The sequence below is a fragment of the Phycomyces blakesleeanus genome (genome assembly GCF_001638985.1).
Source record: "Phycomyces blakesleeanus NRRL 1555(-) unplaced genomic scaffold PHYBLscaffold_32, whole genome shotgun sequence".
Lineage (NCBI taxonomy): Eukaryota > Fungi > Mucoromycota > Mucoromycetes > Mucorales > Phycomycetaceae > Phycomyces > Phycomyces blakesleeanus.
The window spans coordinates 452,448-472,553 of NW_017265189.1; the positions used below are offsets into that span (position 1 = coordinate 452,448).

The following is a 20,106-nucleotide window of genomic DNA, read 5'->3' on the forward strand; positions in this document are numbered from 1 at the left end:
ATGGCGTAGAGTACTATTATTTGTGGAGTGGTAGCTTAAATTTCCATCACTTTTGTCTTTTTTATTTTCGACAGCAATGATAATGCTCGGTCTGTTTTATTGGATGAAAAAACAAGTTTACTCTTTTTTGTAAAAAATGTCTGCGAGATTTCTTTTTGGGACTTGTAGCCATGTCGCAGAGTCAATAGTTATAGGAAACTTAAACCAAGTGATATCTTTTGAGTGAGATAATAAAGCTTTTTATTGTTGTAATATTTATTTATAAGTATGATGAGGTTAATGGTCGTGATATTACTATAAATATTTTTGTTGTATATGCTCTACAGCTAATAAAATGTATATGACGACATGTTTTAACAAAAGTGTATATTATTGTATTTTAGAATGAGGCAATCAATTACTGTTTAGAGAACTGCCCATTTTAACAGCCGGAATAAACTATGTCATTTTGGAAGCTGGTGTAATTTGGAAAGATATATATTAAATTGTATTCCTGAACAATTTTCTATTCTTGTCAATTCTAAAGACTTAAAAAATAAAACATACGCACACAATATGTCAAACAACAACAACAATTCAGAATGCAAGTGCTCTAAATGTTCTTCCAATAGCATGGGATTTGTTTTGGTGTCTACCCAAACACTCAGAAGACATGCACAACAGGATATCGTGAGACAATATCAGTCAGGATCTTCTTGTAAGTTCAAATTTAAGAAAATTATTATTGAGACAATTTTAATTAAATATTTATTTTCATATAATATAGCCTCAGTTATAGAAGTAATGTCGAATGACAATGACATGGAGATTGACTTTGAATACAATGTTGATGCCGAAGATCAAGTTGAAGATATGCATAGTATTTTTATTAAAGTTTTATAATCATTTATAATATCTAATAATTTGATTCTTTTTTACCTAACAAAACAGCTGAAGACTTACCTCTTTTTGGCATTGATTCATTGTTTGATTCTGAAAGCGAAGATGAGGGTGTCATTGAAGCAACCATTTTGGATATTTCTGACGATGAATCTGATGATGTTAGAGGTTAGTACAAAAAGCACATATAAATCAATAAAGTCAACAAGTATTGATTTTTTTTCAAATAGAGCACTTTTCTTCATCCAATATGCCAGTCAATCCTACTCATGCTTTCATTGCTTCTTTTGCTGCCTTCTTCATATCCAAATATGTTGTCAATTCTGGTGGTGCTGTTCTGTTAAAGTTTCTTAACGAAGTATTGGCACACTTTGGACAGTCTTTCCATCTTCCCCTCAGTATAAACGGTGTCAACTCTATGACCAGTCTCAGCGACGTGACTCGAGGTGTCCAGCGGTTTGTTGCATGTGGCGATTGTAACAAAGTATACGAAGAGTCCGATGTTGTTCCAGAGTGCTGTAATTTCGAGAGACTCTCTGGTAGAGAATGTGGAAACGCTCTTTTCTTTGCAACATCAAGAGCCTTGACTATCCCCAAAAAGATCTACATGTATAACTCCATAATCAAAACATTGTCTATCCTTTTTTGCCGCCCTGGATTCGAAGACACCATCAACCATTGGATAATCAGAGTGCAAGTTCCAGGTATGATGTTTGACATTTACGACGGTACGAAGTGGAACAGTCTGAAGGATAGCAATGGTTTACCGTTTGTGAATCATGAGCGCTCCATAATGCTTACCGTGAACATCAATTGGTTTCAACCTTTCGATGGGGTCACTTACTCCTGTGGTGCGATATACCTTTGCATCAACAACTTGCCAAGATCGGAATGGTACAAGAAGGAGAATGTTGTTCTTGTTGGTCTCATGCCAGGGCCCAAGGAAGCAAAGACAAGTGAGATCAATCACTACCTCCGTCCCCTTGTCGTGGAACTCAACCAGTTGTATGGCGGTGTGGTGATGCCTACCGTACAGTGCCCATCTGGTGCTCTTGTCCGTGCTGCCCTTCTTCTTGTTGCCTGCGACATTCCTGCTGCCCGTAAGACTTGTGGGTTCACCTCTCATTCAAGCACATGTGCATGCAATAAGTGCAACCGACAGTTCCCTCGCCTTCCAGACTCCAATGCTGTGGACTACTCTGGGTTCGTGTTTTCTGAGTGGGTGCCTCGCACTGATGCCGAAAACCACCGTGATGCTGAGTTGTGGAGAATGGCCAGCAGTGATGCACAGAGAAAGAGATTGGAGAGGGAAAATGGTGTCCGATGGTCAGAATTGCATGACCTGGTTTACTTTAACCTTGTGGAGTGCACTGTCATCAATCTGATGCACAACCTGTACCTTGGAACAGCAAAGAGGATAATGAAGAAATGGAGATCTTCAGGTCTCATCACAGATGCACACTTGGCCGAAATGCAGTTGGATGCTGACAAGCTTGTACTGCCAGAGGACTACACGCCATTAGGGACAAAGATCGGGCGTGGCTTCCCATTCATGAAGGCCGACGAGTGGAAGTCTTGGTGCTTGGTGTACTCTCCTGTTCTCCTGCGTGGTCGTCTACCTGAAGCTCATCTCAGTAACTGGACAACGTTTGTCAATGCATGTCAGTACCTCTCAATGCCAAGCATATCCATGGCTCACCTTGATGAAGCCCATCAATCTTTGGGGGCTTTCTGCAGAGAGTGCGAGAAGTTGTATAAAGCCCCATTCCTTTCGCCAAACATGCATCTCCATCTTCATCTGCGAGAGACTGTACTGAACTTTGGCCCGGTTTATGGCTATTGGCTTTTTAGTTTCGAAAGATGCAATGGTATCTTGAAAAACTATGCGACAAATAGAAAAGATGGGTTTGAGGGAACCTATATGAAGAAGTATCTTGAAGAAGCATACCAGGGAGATCTTATTTGCCAAACTTTGCCAATAATTCGACCTGAGCATTCGGCGATCATCCTTGAGCTCACTGCATCCACTGCCAATTCCATAGCCACTTTCACTTCCACTGCCACCTCAATCCAATTCGATATCAATGCTTTTCTTGATTCTCCTGAGATCAACTTTGATATCGTCAAGGGAAACGAGCCTTTGCCCCCTTCCGCACTTCCTTTAGCTCTAAAGGGGGAGATTTCCATGGATGAATCCAAGTATGAGCATTTGTTGGAATACTATTGCAAGACATACGATGATCAAACTCTTGTTCATTATCGTCAGGCTGGTCATTCCAATAATTTTGTTAACAATCGGATACAGAAGTTTGAATCAATCAATCTTCTTGGGTAAATCTACAAGAGCAAAACGAAGAATCAGCGTGGATCGTTCATGCAAACCTTGTTTGAGACAAGTGATGGTAGAAGTACCAAGCCATACGCGGGCCAAATTCAGTACCTCTTTGTCAATACTACTGTAAACTCATTTGCTGGTCATGCGAGCCAGCATGTATTTGCATATGTACAATGGTACAAGGAAGTTTTACTTCAGCCCAGAGCAGGAGAAGGAGTTGAGGTGAATAAGGTGGGGTTCGAAGATGACAGCATGAACAGCATTCTCCCAGTGCATAGAATCTGCTATCCAGTTGCAGTAGGCGAGCACCTTGATCTAGAAGGCGAAGTTCAGATGTGTATAGTTCCTTTGCCGCGAAAAATATATATTTAGATTCAAATACAAAAATAAAACACGTATAAAAAAGAAAAATTAATTAATACAGACTAATATATATAGCTGCACGTTTATTTTTTATTATTTCTATAAATTTTTGTTTGTACTTGGCATGCTATACATGCATCTGTATACATCATGCTAATCTGTAAACATAAACAAGTAGAAAAAAGACTCTAAAATAGTTGGCAAGAAAAAAATGATTTATTTTGAAAAGCACCAATCTGGTAAAGTGACTGCCAAATTCTCAGGAATGCTCACTTCTTTCTCATAAGGGATGCGCTTTTTCAAGCTTTCTGAATTTTTCTTCAAACGGATAACAGTAAGTTCATCAATAGTACTAATAAACGTCTGGAGCTGGTTTAAAGAATAAATAGTATTAATAAAGTATTATTATTTTCTTTAAAACATAAATAGATGTTTAACATTACCTCATCAGTTCTCCAGCTGGGATGATATGCCCGCACTTTGTTATCTCTATCTGACTTGCCATCAGACATCACGTCAATAGAAAGAATATTTCCGCAATCATATCGATTCATGCCCTCATGAATAGCCTCTGTGTATGTCTGATACGTGATAATACGACGGTCAAGAAGCTACCAAAGAGTATTGTATTAAAACATTAAATCAATAGTAAATTAACTTTATTTTAAAACTTACGGTCTTCTTTCTGTTGCGTCTTCTTCCAGCTTTATTTCTAGCCATAATCTTCTCTGCTGAGGTCCGGAAGACTCGCACTTGATTTTGGTAGTGATTCTTTATTATATTCATAATGACACTCTTTGACACATTTGTGCAACATCTTTGAGGTCTCAGGTACTTGAAGAGAGCCAGTGCAAGTGTCTTGTTGTACTTGTTGCCATATGTGCCAGTCATTGACCATGCTGATCTATTATTATTCTCAGCAACTTTGAGTGGGTCTGTGCTAACAAAGTTTGGTTTCTTGATGTAACTATTGATAAGTTGCTATAAAAACAGTACTAGATATATTAATCAGTAATGTTATTATTATCAATTTACTTACAGAAATCAAGGGATGATGTTTTGCTCCAAGGTCAAGATCATCATCCATGGAAGACGAAGAATCTGCTGGTACAGCAGAAGGCATCACGGAATTTTGGCTGGTCATTGCCTTTTTTATTTCAGCATTTTCAGTCATGACCTGAAGGACCGAGTTCTTCAAAAATTCATTTGTCTTGTTGGACAAATCCAGGCCATTCTTCAAATGAGTTATTGCATCAGTCACTCCTTTTGCATTTTCTTGCAAGGATTGCATCGACACATTGTTGGCTGCCAACAAGGTAAGGACGTGATCCATTGGGGTCACAGTGACTTGAACTTCAGGGGCTGTATCAACTGCTACTTCTGGAGTTAGTGTATCAATTGGAGCAACAACACCTGCAATTGTGCTATTAAGAACAGCATTCATGCATAGGTTGGGTCGGCAGGGAGCAGTAGGAATACGCTTTGTCATTTTCTGTTAATAAAATAAATATTAATAATTTTCAACTAATATTGTACAATTCACTACACTTGTTATATCATTGTTGTAGTGGTTGAAGTTGAAGAAGTTTTTAAGAGGAAGAATTCAAGATTTGAAATTAGGAACGAAGATTTGTGAGAACTTGTGTAGGTTTTGTTTATTGAGAAAGATTTTGTATCAAAGTTTGACGAGGTTCCTACACTGAACTACTACTGCTATTTATATTGTTTTGGATTGGGAAAATTATATGACTGGGGTCAGGTAATCGATCCTATCTGAGCCTTAATCAGAGCAACGTGATCTTGGAATAATTAATGTATGATTAATTATATAAATGTGTGTAGTCCCAATGAAGTATTAACATCGAAAGTAAATGTGTTTATGAGTTATAATTATGCTTATAATAATCCACTGATGTATCCCATATTATGGTGATATCATCATATGAAATATAATCACTATCATGCATGCTAAACCTGTGTGTTAAATAATAAAGTAATCGGTAGACACCTTTGACTGGAATAGCTGAGGCCTTGTATTATTTCCTTCAGACTTATTCTCAATTACAGCAGTAGTCAATACTCATTTACAACAATCATATTTAAAATTCACATACTAGTAAAGAGGATAAGTGGTGCAGATTAACTCTCTACATTTCATTTGATATTTAAGCACATCTCCTAACCGCTTGATCCACATTTAGACAACTTCTTTTCTAACTCAATGAGGCACAAAGTAGTATTTCAAGATGACGGTGGTCATCTTCTTTTGGAGTATTACTTTTTACAGCCCGCATTTTGTCAGGGTCAAACTGGATTTTAAGACAAGTCTTTTTTTTTCTTTTTTTTCTTTTAACAACATTTATTATTGATATTTTCTTTGTTTCTCTTTTGCTTATGTTTTTACAATTTCACTTATAATTTTTTCTTTCTTTTATAGCTCAATACCAAATATGTGTCTCTTTGTTTGGCTATACTCTGTCTGATATATCAAGGTAAGATATCATTCTCTTACAGATCTTTGTTACTCATCATATTGTTTGTCTAGCCATTGCTACTCATTTCCATTGAGTCTCATCATCTCTTAATCGAACATGATAGTAAGTTTTTTTCTTAAAAAAAATTCAAATTATTCTTTTGTCTTCCTCATAGATATATATTTATTTTTATTATGATTTATTAGTTATGTCTAATATTATGCACAAAGACGTATAATCAGTAATATTTGGTAAGTTAACTACAATATATTTAATAAATACGCCTTTACTACGCACAATATTAATAATTATTCATTTTTAGAATGTATCTCTATTCAAAGACTACTGGTATTGTCTTGATAATTCTGAAGAACATGTTTATATCAAGTTTATGTCAAGTCTTCTCCACCTTGTAAGTATTTATGAAGAAATTTCAATTTAAATCATTTACTAATTCTTCTTTTCTATTAATCATTTTTTAATAGCATTCCCGCTATTAAAGTATGTATTCCATGTCTACTCCCGGAAGGCTTTAAATTATATATAGCGAGCAAGAAGTATTAGCGATTATAATAGCTATAGTATCAAAACTGTCGCGAAATTAGGATTTTTATCTAGAAAAGATTTTCCTATCAAATAAAACAAAATTGAACAAAAAATGTATAACCCAATGTTTTTCCAAAAAATAAATAAATAAAAGTAAAATAAATAAACAAACCAAAGAGGCTTGTTTATAAAAATCTACCCATGCTTTGTTTCTCTTTTCCATTGTAAAAAAACCTAGTTTCATTGCTTTTGTGTGTATAAAAAACCTAGTTTCATCACTTTGAGCATGTATAAAAAACCAACTATCATCATTTCTTTATATTGTAAAAAACCTACAATCATCTCTTTGATAGTTTTTAAAGCATTTCTGCAGCCAATAAAAAAACCCGGTAAAAATAATAATATGGGACGCTAGCTCTTTATAGACCTCAAAATATAACACATAAAGAGGTAGACTCGATAGGAGTAAAGCGTAACTACAATATTTATTCAGTTTCCATAGTTTGCAGACTGACAATCGTTCTACATTGGGTTTTCGTGTACCCGTTGTTATGATGATACGCATCAGCACCATAGATGATATCGTACCATTGCTCAAAATGATATATCACAAAAATTGTGATGATATCGGCTCAATCATCTACATTTTTGGTACATTTGATCCAGATGAAATTACCCTATTTTTCCAGTGTAAAGCTATAATTAGTAGACAATTTTTTTTTCAAAGTAAGAGAAACAGTCTAATAACTTTTTCAGGGTGTACGGCTTTTTCAAACACTGTTTTTTATTTTCCCACCTTTTTTTGTTTTTCTCTACTCTTTAATAATATTAATAAAAATAACACTCTTTTAATCCTACTATGTTTCACTTTAGGCACCCTTAATATATACATATGATGCAGATGTCTTTTATTATACAAAAGGTACTTTACCATTAAATATATCACTACGGGAAAAAATGGTGGTTTTTTGCTTTTGTGACTATGTTTTCGGCCTATAATAATTAAAAAATCACTAAAAACCCAATTTGAAACTAGAAAATCTCTGTTTTTTGAAAAGGTTGACAAAAAGCAAATTGACCACCTAAAATTAAATCTCCTGATAGACAAAAGTAAGCTTTAACTACAGACTTTACATTTTTAGTAAATGTAGATTGCATTTGATGACTATTAAAAGTCAGAAGAAAAAGAGAAGAAAATATCTAAACTTTCTGCTGAGAAAATAAAATATGTTAAGACAATTTGAAAAAAAAATGTATTACAAAAAAAAAAAAAATTATAGGTCTGCAAGAGAACCAAGTGATAATTTTGGGCCGCGGTTAAGCTCTGGCCACACTATGTATGTTGTTGTTGTTGTTGTTGTTGTTGTTGTTGTATTTATAGTCGCGTCCGACTTCACCAAACCAACCAATTCTTTGACACCTGCCAGGTGAACTACCTTTGGCTTCATTTGCCCATTGTTAACAACTGGTATACCATTTACCAAACGGACTGCCGCAATCTCTACAAGAGCAAGCGGCCACCTCTTCTTGTTGAGCTTGTGCTCAAAGAAGACAACAACTTTTCTGAAGAAATCCTTGTAAACCGGGGAGTATGCAGAATTTATGTTGCGGTTTTCATCAACCTGAATCTGTAATCTGATGTTATGTGCCTCCCTTACACAATTTTGGTCGAGTGCAGAGTCAATCACACAACCATTGACAAATGCCTTGCGGCTAGTTTGTATAGCTGCTTCAATCATACTACACTCTTCCCCCTTTGATTCGTAGAAGTCTTCAAGAAGTTTCGAAAGACAAGAAATGCCTTCAAAACTATCTTGGATCGTTCTATTCCTCAAAGGCCCCCAGAACTCAATATCAGACCCAGCACCAACACGCTCACCCTCATCTGTCAACGGCCAACCAGCAGTGGAATCTTCATATTGTAAGTGTCGTGCTGTTCTTGCTTCTGTAATCATGACAGTGGCTCCGGCCTCTGCTTGTCGTATTTGTGCTAAGCCAAGCATGATATTGCCAGCGTTAACATTTATAGCAGAATTACTCTTGATAGCCCTTGAGTATTCACCGATTGCCCGTTCCACGGATCTGGCGCTATATGCATGAGGTGGGCCGTATGCGTCAATCATGAGAGGATAGTGCTGAAGAAGATGCTGGTTTATAGTGAAAATATTGATTTTGATTTTTCCACTTGTAAGCAGCGATTCCAGGTACATGTTCCATATTTCAAGTTTACTGAAGAAAAATAGTTAGAATAAATAATAGAATAACACATAGCTTTTACTAAAATATACCTTTTGATAGAGGTTTGTTTCTCTGCTGATAACTCCCAGCTCATGAGTAGGTTACATGCTTGAACCAAGCCAAGTAACGCGTTCCGGGCAGTTGCATCTCCAATACGCTCTGCCACCAGCGTAGGGATGATGAACAGAAGAAAGTCTGCCCAATCGACGGCCTTGAACAACCTGGGGTTCTTGTATACATCCCTCCAATTGCCATGGAAGGATGTAGGGATGGTATTTCTTGTTTTGTACATTGCTGTACCGATCTCCTTCCGAACACCAGAAGAAAGAGCAAAACAATGGTCTGTTCCATAGGTACCAGAAACCAAACCCCAGATCTGCTTGCTTATTCCATGGCAAAGTCCATGCATCTCATCGAGGGCAAAAAACAATGGTCCAGAGAATACCTTCAATGTTGCCAGGGGGGATTGTCCGTTTAACCCTTTGCGGCTGGATGCACTGGCCTGGGAAAAATTCTGGAAACTTTCCAGCGTACGGATATTGATGCTGGGCAAAGTTCTGAAGTATTGTCCGTGCTTGGGACATTGGCCGACAACATGACAGATACGGCAACCGTCTTTGCTCATATGTCCAGAATGACATGCCAACTTTGCTAAGGCGGGAATGTCACCAGTGACCATTAAGACATGTACCTTGGCACGAATGGTCTCGTTTGGTGTCTTGACGACCATCCCTTCGCTCTCCAACACCAGGAGCTCTTTCATCGTTGGTTCCATGAACGACCAGAAATTGGCAGGTGCACCTGGACCTGGGATCATTGCGATCTGGAGCATTCTGCTTCTCTCATACCGGACCATGGGATTCAGGTTAAGAATGGTGGCATGGAGGATCGTTACAGAACCAGGAACATTGTGTGGCGTGAATCCATCAACAGACAACGAAATTGCAATGTCATCTTTTCCGGAAAACAGATGTTTTACTTGCTGGTAAACCTGGCCATCAAACACATCGGTTTTACTTCCATCCGAGCTTGGCTCATGATTATGGCGGTAATGCATATCTGCTCTTGTATTCTCGTTGGCTAACGCAAGAGCCAGTTGTCTCGCCAATGGAAGCTGTATCATCGTGGCAGCAGCAACCAGATCACCACCCTCGGTTTCTCCACGTCTTGTTTTGTACCAGCTTTGTCCACAGTTGGAGCACTCAGTCTGGGATGGACTGGTAAAGAGCATACATCCCCTCTGACAGATATCATGGACTGTCTCTTCAACACCCGAGAAACGCTTCAAAAGCTTTTTGCCAAGATGGGGAGTACATGCTCTGTATGTAATACAAGTTGACGTTTCCAAAATGCTGTTGAAATGCTTGACTATCATTTCATGGGCATTGCGGGAGATACCAAAATCCTTAATGATCTTGAGAAACTCAAGGTTCTTTGCATCGTCTTTGTCAGAGGTAGGTGCAGGCTGACTGAAGTCAAAAACCAAAGGAGATGTTTCGTTTTCAATGATATCCATGTCGTTGCCAAGTTCCGCATCATACTTTAACAAGGTAAATAATAATTAGCATTATATAATAAGACATATATATATATCTTACCATAGACTCATCATTGTCATCATTACTGAAGATATTCATAATTGGATCATCGTTATCTTCGCTGTTGAGTGTATCCATGATCTGATCTTCGATTGCATCAGCACGTTCTCTGCTTGTTTATGAAGGTAACAATATAATTAATTACACTTTCTAATAGTATGTATGTGATTTGTAGTCTTACTCAATAGTGTCGTTCGAGACAGTGTTCAAAACAACACTGACTTGTCCAGGAACAGGCGTGGTCTGTGAAGTCTGGATATCATTATGTCTTCTATGACGGTTCTTAAAGCATTGAGCTCTACAACTCTTGGCTTTTTTTAAATTGGTGTGGCGCTCTTTGCATTGATTGCATTGGTAACTATCAAGGATTGAATTTGAAGACATTTTTTAGGTTGGAAATAAACACTTAAGAATAAAGGTATGAATATTGATAATTCCTTTTAAATAATATGCCTTTATACTTAATAGCGTTGAGATTTGTATAGACTTAATGACTACAAGTAGGCAATGACATAGATGATACAAATATAAACTCAGGAACAGAAGCTAAAACATTGCGTAATAGCTGTTATTAGAACTACAGTAGCCCAATAATAATATTGGTTGGACCAATAGATTAAACTCATTTATATGAAACTAATAATAGACAATAGAAAATTTTTTCGGCCTTTATCTTTCTTTCACAACAATCCTTTTTCTCAGGTAAACCAAACTCTCAACATGAATAACACAGATAACAATTCCATCTCTTTGCTACACGCCATGTACAATGAGATACTATCTTTGAAGGCAGGCCAAGAAAAGGCCAAACTTGAAATGAAGGCACAGATTGAAGAGTTGAAGCTCGAAATGAAGACGAGCATCAAAGATTTGAATTTGGAGATTACTGTTCTCCAGAGCCAACTGGAGAATAGAAACATTTCCAACCAACACACTTCGCCTTCTGTCTCTGCCATTGTAAGACAAAAAATAAAACGAGTTGAATATATATTAATATGTCATTTAATAGTCTAGTGCTAATACCATCTGCAAACCGGTGAGCATATTCCGTGAAATAACTTTAAAGCATATCTTCAAGATGATAAGTGAAGACCTTGGCATTGAAGTAACAAGTAACGAAAAGGCCACACTCAATATGTGTACAAAGCTTATATGTGATGATATGGCTGCCCATCCTTCAGTGATTGCTCTTGGTCCTAATCCTAGCTGGGGGTCTATACCAGTAGCACTTAAGAAAGAAATGTGTGCCAGGCACGCAAATATAATGAAGGATTCTGGTATAGACTTCACTAGATGTCTCGGAAACTGGGCATCAACTGCAAGAGTTGCACATCTCTGGAGGGACCGCCATAAAAGATTACAGTCTCGTAAGTAATCCGGTGTAGTGGAATTGAATAGGATATTTTACTATGAAAACCTAGAATATTAAATAGTAAATAGCCAATAAAATGTATCTATAGATTTTTTTTATGCTTTAACAGCCAATAAAATAAACAATATTATTTATTTTTCTGTCATAATAACCAGTAAAATGAGCAATATGATTTTTTTTCTGTCATAACAACTAATAAAAATGATTAATAAAAATGATCTTCTATTGTAATAACCAATAAAAATTTGTATTTATTAAAATGATCAAACACTTACATGTATATTATCCAATAAAAAACTGTTTTCATAAAAGTAACATTAAAAAAAAATTACTAGTGTCCAATAGAATTCCTTTCTAAGCTAAAATATTAAAGTAATAAATGACATTTAAGAGAGTACCCAATAAAAGTAATCGATTATATAATATACTTTATACAATAAAGAATGAAACGCTGTCCAATAGAAGAGTCAACAAAGGAGAATCAGAAAGCGGAGATCCGTAATATGTATTTAAACTCCAGGGGGGCAAAGTGGATATTTGGCAAAAAACCGCCACAAAGCCGCCTTGTCAAACCGCCATAAAGCAGCTATAAAACCCCACTTTTTTTCCCGTAGTATATCATTATTTTACTAACTATAAATTATTTTAAATAGCCATTATATATATTTCTCTGATATAACTGGTGCAGACAAAAAAAACAAAAACATATTGGTGGCATGTATATATATATCTATATCAGCAGCTTCTTTCCAGTATTAAAAACAATATCTAACATCTACTTTAAATATAGTTCACTCTTGCTTTACATATGGTCAGTAAAAACATATCATTTAAAGAATATAAGGGTATGTGTTATTCATTTTATTATTGTATTATTTTTATTTTGTTTTGTTTTTTTATATCAGCATTCTCACTCTCCTTTTTTACAGTTGAAATGGTTCTTCACATTCTTATATGACTGGTACTCAAGGATAAGACATGTTCCTTTAGTAAATATGTATGTATATGTTTTATATTCCATTCTTTGTAATATATACTTGAATGACGCATTGGCTCGTAGCTTTTAATAATATAAATCTGTGTTTTATTCCATTATTAACAAATTATTCTAGCAGTATGTAAATATGTTTCTACTCCCTTTAATCAAATACCTTCAGTAAGCATATATACTCACTACCCGAGTTTATTAATTCAAAAAATTCTGAAACAAAATTTATAAGTATAGTATAAAAGATTAGTGTATTAAATAGTAATACTATATAGAATTCTTATTATTGTCAAAAAAAAAGCTTTTTTTATCCAAAATAAAAACAAATAAAAAAATCATTTTTCAAAACAAAACAATATCCAATTGAGAGACTCGTGCTTAGCATTTGCAGCTATGAGAATTTTTCTTCGATTCATTTAGCCAGTAAACATTAAAGAAGTACACTGTTATTATGCCTGTTGTTACAAAAACAAGGCCTACATCAAATTACAGATGTAATCAGTAGTAGATAATATATTGTTCTGTATTTGGAATAGTCTATATAATTGATCTCTGAGAACAGTTGATACACAGACATTATACCTAAACTCTCGGTTTTTATTTTTGGAATAACATAATATTCAATTATATTTGACATTTTATTCAACAACTTGTCAATTATGATTTCCTTAATATTTACGAGTAATTCGTTTTTATATGACAAAATATCCCAATAATCAAGACCTATTATTATAATAATTCCCAATGATTTTTGCAGTATAATCTGATATATATATATAAGTGGATGACAGCCAATCTGATATATGTATAAGTAGATAACAGCCAATCTGATATATATATAAGTAGATAACAGCCAATCTTATATATATATAAGCTGATAACAGCCATTCTGATATATATATAAGTGAACAACAGCCAATCTGATATATACATAAACTGATAATAGCTGATCTTGTATATATATAAGTGAATTACAGCTAATCTAGTAAATATATAAGTAAATGACAGTCAATCTAGTATATATATAATCTAATCAGAGTCAATCTAAAATATGTATAAGTAGATAACAGTCCATCTGGTATATATATAAGTGGGTAATAGTTTATCTGATATATGAATAAGTAGATCACAGCCAATCTAATATATATATAAGTGAAGCACAGCCAATCTGATATATATAAGTGGAGCACACCCAATCTCATATATATATATAAGTGGATAAAAGTCAATCTCATACATATATAATCTGACAACAGTAAATATACTATATATATAAGCTATTGATAACTGATATACTATATATATAAGCTATTAATATCTAGTTGGCACTATATAAATAAATAATAGTTGATATAATATATATAAAGATCAATAACAATAGATCTGATATATATAGACTAATAATAATTACTTTCATATATATATAAAACAATAATAGTAGATCTTGTAGTGATCCAGACACTTGGATGTTGGATTTATCACATATAAGAATATATTCATATTGGGATAGCATAGTAGCTATCATCTTTTCAGTATAAAATATATATAAACGATTAAGTAATCAGCCCAATAATTATTATAGTTAGTACTGTAGATAATATCTTAAAGATTGTTAAGATAATTATATCATACTACCTGATAAACTGTGTCAGATCAATATGAAACTAATTTAGTAAGAAGTCCTAAAGCTCTAGTATAAAAGAGAAAAGAATAGCTAAGAGCTAAAGAAATACAATTTATGACTTGATGTCATAATTGTAACATCGACACTAGTTAATTAGTAAATACACTCTAATAACCAAATATAGTAAAGGAAGAAAGCCTTAAGAAACTAAGACATAATGACAAGAGCAGATTATGTTTTTTCATAAAAAGGGACACTTTTTTATTTATGAATAAAGATAACTTATATACAGTCTCAAAGTATTTTTATACATCTCTATTATCAAATATTTTATTTTTCTATTGTTTCATATCTCAAATATCACAGATCTGATATATATATATATAGACTGATAATAATAAATCTGATATGTATGTAGATTAATAAGAGTCAATTTGTACTATATATAAATTTATCACATCCAATTTACTACTTATATAAGTTAATAAAATATAATAAATAATCAATATTAGTCTATAACATCTTATCTATCTCATTATATATATTCACATTTATTAATATTCAAGTTATATCTGATCATCTCCTTAAATACAAGTTATATACTCTAATCATATTTAATCTTTAATTTTATATATATTCACAACTCTTTTATAATCTTTATATTTATATGTATAATATATAAATACATCAAAATTATAATAAATATTAATAAGTTGACTTATTTATATATTTTTTTATTGATCTACATAATAATATTTTGATTTTTATAAGAAAATTAGTAAAAAAATATGAAAATTAATTTTTATTAATTCTGTATTTGCTCTTTACATATTTTGATACTTTTATATTATACTACTAAATTTTCTTTATATAGCAAAAAAAATTAAAAAATTATTACTTAGTAAGAATTTGAACTTTCATTAGAAGAGATATATTTAATTATTGTCGGAACGGCTTTTTGATAGTTTAAGATTAAATGTTTTTCCATGCCAAGCTTTTACATAGTTACTATTTATATAACCTATCTTCCCACACTAAAAATGCCAAGATTTCTCACGCTAATTATATTCAGACTAACTAAAAAAGGAAATTTTTCTGGAAAAAAGCTATTCTTTAGCATTTTTTCTCACGAATTCAGCTGTATTGTTTACGTAGATCATTTATGCAAGATTATGCATGATTATGCATGTTATATAACAAGTATAGCCATAATTTACTAATTTTTTTCAGTAATACATTTGTATTATTTATGTTATGCAAATATGCATAATGACATATGTTATACAAACTTTCTTTTGTTATATCTTTTATATGTGTTTCTATACAACTATGCAAGATTATGCAAGATTATGCAAAATTATGCAAAATTATGTAAAATTATGCAAGATTATACAAGATTATGCAAAATTATGCAAGATTATGTAAGCTGATAACAGCTGATCTGATATATATATAAGTGAATATTAGTCAATCTTATACATATATAAACCAATAATTGCCGATCTGATATATATATAAGCCAATAATTGCCAATCTTATATATATAAGCCAATGATCGCCAATCTAATATATATATAAGTAGATGATCGCCGATCTCATACATATATAAGTAGATGACAACCGATTTCATATATATATAAGCTAATAATTATCAATCTGATATATATATAAGTCAATAGTCACTGATCTGATATATATATAAGTCAATGATCACTGATCTCATATATATATAAGTAGATAATCGCTAATCTGGTATATATATAAGCCAATAATTGTTAATTTCATATATATATAAGCAGATGATCATCGATCTCATATATATATAATTAATGATCATCAATCTAGTGTATATATAAGTCAATAGTTGCCAATCTGGTATATATATAAGCAGATGATCACTGATCTCATATATATATAAGTAGATAATTGCCAATCTGGTATATATATAAGCCAATAATTGCTGATTTTATATATATATAAGTCAATAGTTACCAATCTCATATATATATAAGCAGATAATTGCCGATCTCATACATATATAAGCAGATGATTGCCGATCTCATATATATATAAGCAGATGATCGCCAATCTCATATATATATATAAGCAGATGATTATCAATCTGATATATTTATATAAGCTGATGATAGTCGATCTGATATATATATAAGCTGTTAACTGCCAATTAGGTATATATATAAGCTGATAACAGGTGATCCACACTATATATAAACATATGATACTCAATCTGATATATATATAAGCTGATGATAGCTGATATGGTATATATATAAATTGTTGACTGCCAATCAGCTATATATATGTAAACTATTAACAGTCTATCTCATACATATATAAGCTGATATTAGCTAATCTAGTATATATATAAGCTGTTGACTGCCAATCTGGCATATATATAAGCTGTTGACTGCTAATCTGATATATATATATAAGATATAACAGCCAATCTTATACGTATATAAGCTATTGACAGTCTATCTCATACATATATAAGTAGATCACAGTCAATCTGATATATATATAAGCTGATGATAGTCAATCGGGTATATATATAAGCTGTTGACTGCCAATTGGGTATATATATAAGCTGATGACATAGGATGTACACTATATATAAACATATGATATCCAATCTGATATATATATAAGTGGATCACAGTCAATCTGATATATATATAAGCTGATGATAGTCGATCTAGTATATATATAAGCTGTTGACTGCCAATTGTGTATATATATAAGTTGATGACAGGTGATTTGCACTATATATAAACATATGATATGCAGTCTAATATATATATAAGTAGATCACAGCCAAGCTGATATATATATAAGTGGATTACAGCCAATCTGATATATATATATAAGTGGATAACAGTTAATCTCATATCACTGCAAAAGGAGGGTGGATTTGGTCGAATTTTATTTTTTGAATTTTGGCAAAATTTGGAAAAATATTTCAAACACCATCGTTTTTCAATATATTTTTTTCTTGAGATGGGAATTCACAATTTTTTCTGATTATATTAAATAAACACAGATACAAACACAAATATTTATTAATTAGGCAATAAATCGCACAATTGTCTTAAAAAATATATGTTTCGATTGACTTGGCAGAAAAATAAAAAATATAAATAAAATATTAAATGTTAAATGTAGTATTTAATTATTTTTCTGGAAGGAAAAACTTGTTGTTACAGATGCACCTAATTTAGACTCAATAATATTTTTATTGCATCGCAAAAAATACCGATTTTTATTAGAATATAATAATATATGATATATGACTTATTTTTAATAAGAAAGTATATCAAAAAAATTGAAAAAAAGAGCAAGAATTGATGTCATAAAAAATACAAGAAAAAGAAAATCCAAAAAAGGCCACTTGCCAAAATGAGCGAGAATTGATGTCATGTTAAAAAAACGCAAAAGAGAAAAACTACGCCATTATATCAGTGATTATTAAATTGAAGCCCCATTAATAATCAGGCACACTTTTTTTAAGAAAAGATCGCTGTATGAAAATCCATTTGTAATTCTTACTAATAGGGACGGTAAGCTCAATGTAGTCAATGACATAGTGAACAAGATATATCAACTCATTATTAATGACAAAAATAAGAGACATATAAAAGATGAAAATAAAATATAGTATACACCTCTTTATTATTTTATTATTATTAATATTATTCTTACTGTTATGAATTCTACAACTAAAACCTACACTGTTATGTGTACATGTTCATCATGTACCAAAAATGCAATTGGCGGAATTTTGCAAAATGCACAGACCTTTAAGCGTCATAATAATGCTGATAAGTTATTAGACATTGGCCCAAAAAATCGAGGTAAATGACATTTGAGTAGTACGCGCATTACTGGATAAATTGTAATCTAATATTTTTTTCTGTTAATTATCAGTTAATACAGAAGTTGTTGAAGAAGAGACAGACGTTGAAATGGTAGATGTATCTGAAACATCAATTGATTGTGAGTATAAAATTTCTTTTTAATAAATCATAATTTAGATAGCTAATAGTCTGGTTTTACTATAGATGAAGACAATTATTCTATTGTATCAGCCGAAACTACCTTACAGAGTGTACCTTTTTTGAGAGAAGACGAGATTTTTTAATTCGAAGAGTCTGATGTCGAGACAACATCATTGGCTTCTGACAATGACGATCCTCACTGGGGAATTAGATTTCTACACATATGCGATAGTATGGGAAATTCTGAGTGACAGAATAATTAAATTCTGGAATTTGGCATTTATAGATTCTGTTCGCAATATGTTATGTTACCTGTGAGTTGTCCATATAACTTCTGAACTTATAATGATCCATATAGAGATGTAAGGTTCTTTTAAACTATTTAATCGCAGAGAGAATAATCAAATTATGGCATTTTTTTTTTGGATGTTACATTAAATTAAACTTGATTTGAAACAGAGATTCTAATAAAAAATCTATTTTTGATAGAAAACTGTCTACTGAAATAATGATATTCTATTGGATCATTTAACAGAAGAAACAGGATTTATGTATACTGTCTTCCGAATCTAAACACTTTTATTGGACAATTATGCACGGCTAAACTATAGGATTCACACATGCCATACTACTGCAATACTTCTTGCACTTCATTTCAAATATTTTTATAGGGATTGTTTTGGAAAAATTGTTTTTATTTTAAAAAAAGCTTCTTGCTTATAATATGTACGACTTGACAGTATATAGTCTAATCTAATATATAGGCTACTATATAATTAATATAATAACAAACCCTTTCATATATTATAATATATAAATACTTCCAATACGATAGAATCCTAAAAAGAAACGCGTGTTTACGGTATTTCACTAGTAAGAGAAGGCTAAAAAATTATTCAATTATATTAGATTATATAAATATTTATTTTTCTTTAATTTAAATAGTATGGTTACTTACCAGTACTTTTGTCAGAACCAGACATAGTGCACATTGACTGTTGTTCTGAAAGGTTTAATAAAATGCATTAGTAAAGATCATGGAATAAAGTTTGGCTTTATTACTTACCAAAGAAAATCGGTTTTCAAAGACAAGTCATTCAATCAGGTACATAGAAATGTTGGCAGTACTAACAGAGATAGAAAATAAACAAAATTAGATATAAGAATAAAACAAATAAATACATTATTCAGACTTACTGGATAAATTTCTGCTGTTGGTATGTCTTTATGATGAGCTGAGGAGAGAAAAAGAAAATAATTAATAAAGAAGCACATACACAATAACCGCGTTTTACCTTTTTATTCTTGTCCATTAATCAACATGGCAAAGACTTGTAATACTATCAGCAACCACAATAATAATAAAAGAAAAAACATTAAGAATAAATATAACAGTAGAATAATAAAAACAAATTGCTTACCAGGGTGTGAACTCAAATACATCAATAAGAATAAAAGTAAATAAAGCGGAAAAGAAACAGGAAAAAAAGAAATAAGAAAAAAATAAAGAAAAAGAAGAAAAAAAAGTGGGCTTTCAAACAGAAGGCAGTTTAGATGAGAATTGACTCTAGTAAAATACAATAGTAATAAAATGAATAGTCCGAAATTATATTGTAACACTAAGTTCTATGTTGAATATTAAAGAAGTTGTTCAAGGTTATAAAGGATTTTAT

The 20,106-nt window shown here is 32.5% G+C and overlaps 5 protein-coding genes across 5 annotated transcripts; 3 read left to right on the forward strand and 2 right to left on the reverse strand.

The window, feature by feature from the left end:
- Positions 1 to 555: 555 nt before the first annotated feature.
- Positions 556 to 3,586, forward strand: PHYBLDRAFT_174764 (hypothetical protein; the record flags this gene model as incomplete). Its single annotated transcript, XM_018437329.1, has 6 exons — positions 556 to 697; positions 767 to 859; positions 931 to 1,047; positions 1,110 to 1,570; positions 2,246 to 3,166; positions 3,224 to 3,586. The coding sequence occupies 6 exons, from the start codon at positions 556 to 558 to the stop codon at positions 3,584 to 3,586; spliced, it is 2,097 nt and encodes a 698-aa protein (XP_018285097.1).
- A 207-nt stretch (positions 3,587 to 3,793) lies between these two features.
- On the reverse strand, positions 3,794 to 5,066 carry PHYBLDRAFT_174765 (hypothetical protein; the record flags this gene model as incomplete). Its single annotated transcript, XM_018437330.1, has 4 exons — positions 3,794 to 3,946; positions 4,021 to 4,188; positions 4,253 to 4,558; positions 4,617 to 5,066. The coding sequence occupies 4 exons, from the start codon at positions 5,064 to 5,066 to the stop codon at positions 3,794 to 3,796; spliced, it is 1,077 nt and encodes a 358-aa protein (XP_018285098.1).
- A 2,400-nt stretch (positions 5,067 to 7,466) lies between these two features.
- PHYBLDRAFT_174766 (hypothetical protein) lies at positions 7,467 to 10,817 on the reverse strand (the record flags this gene model as incomplete). Its single annotated transcript, XM_018437331.1, has 7 exons — positions 7,467 to 7,502; positions 7,529 to 7,590; positions 8,000 to 8,826; positions 8,886 to 9,392; positions 9,921 to 10,375; positions 10,434 to 10,545; positions 10,615 to 10,817. The coding sequence occupies 7 exons, from the start codon at positions 10,815 to 10,817 to the stop codon at positions 7,467 to 7,469; spliced, it is 2,202 nt and encodes a 733-aa protein (XP_018285099.1).
- A 336-nt stretch (positions 10,818 to 11,153) lies between these two features.
- Positions 11,154 to 11,808, forward strand: PHYBLDRAFT_152002 (hypothetical protein; the record flags this gene model as incomplete). Its single annotated transcript, XM_018432805.1, has 2 exons — positions 11,154 to 11,390; positions 11,443 to 11,808. 2 exons carry the CDS (start codon positions 11,154 to 11,156, stop codon positions 11,806 to 11,808), a joined length of 603 nt encoding a protein of 200 aa, XP_018285100.1.
- A 6,333-nt stretch (positions 11,809 to 18,141) lies between these two features.
- On the forward strand, positions 18,142 to 18,684 carry PHYBLDRAFT_152003 (hypothetical protein; the record flags this gene model as incomplete). Its single annotated transcript, XM_018432806.1, has 4 exons — positions 18,142 to 18,289; positions 18,363 to 18,431; positions 18,497 to 18,543; positions 18,586 to 18,684. 4 exons carry the CDS (start codon positions 18,142 to 18,144, stop codon positions 18,682 to 18,684), a joined length of 363 nt encoding a protein of 120 aa, XP_018285101.1.
- Between the last annotated feature and the right edge of the window lie 1,422 nt (positions 18,685 to 20,106).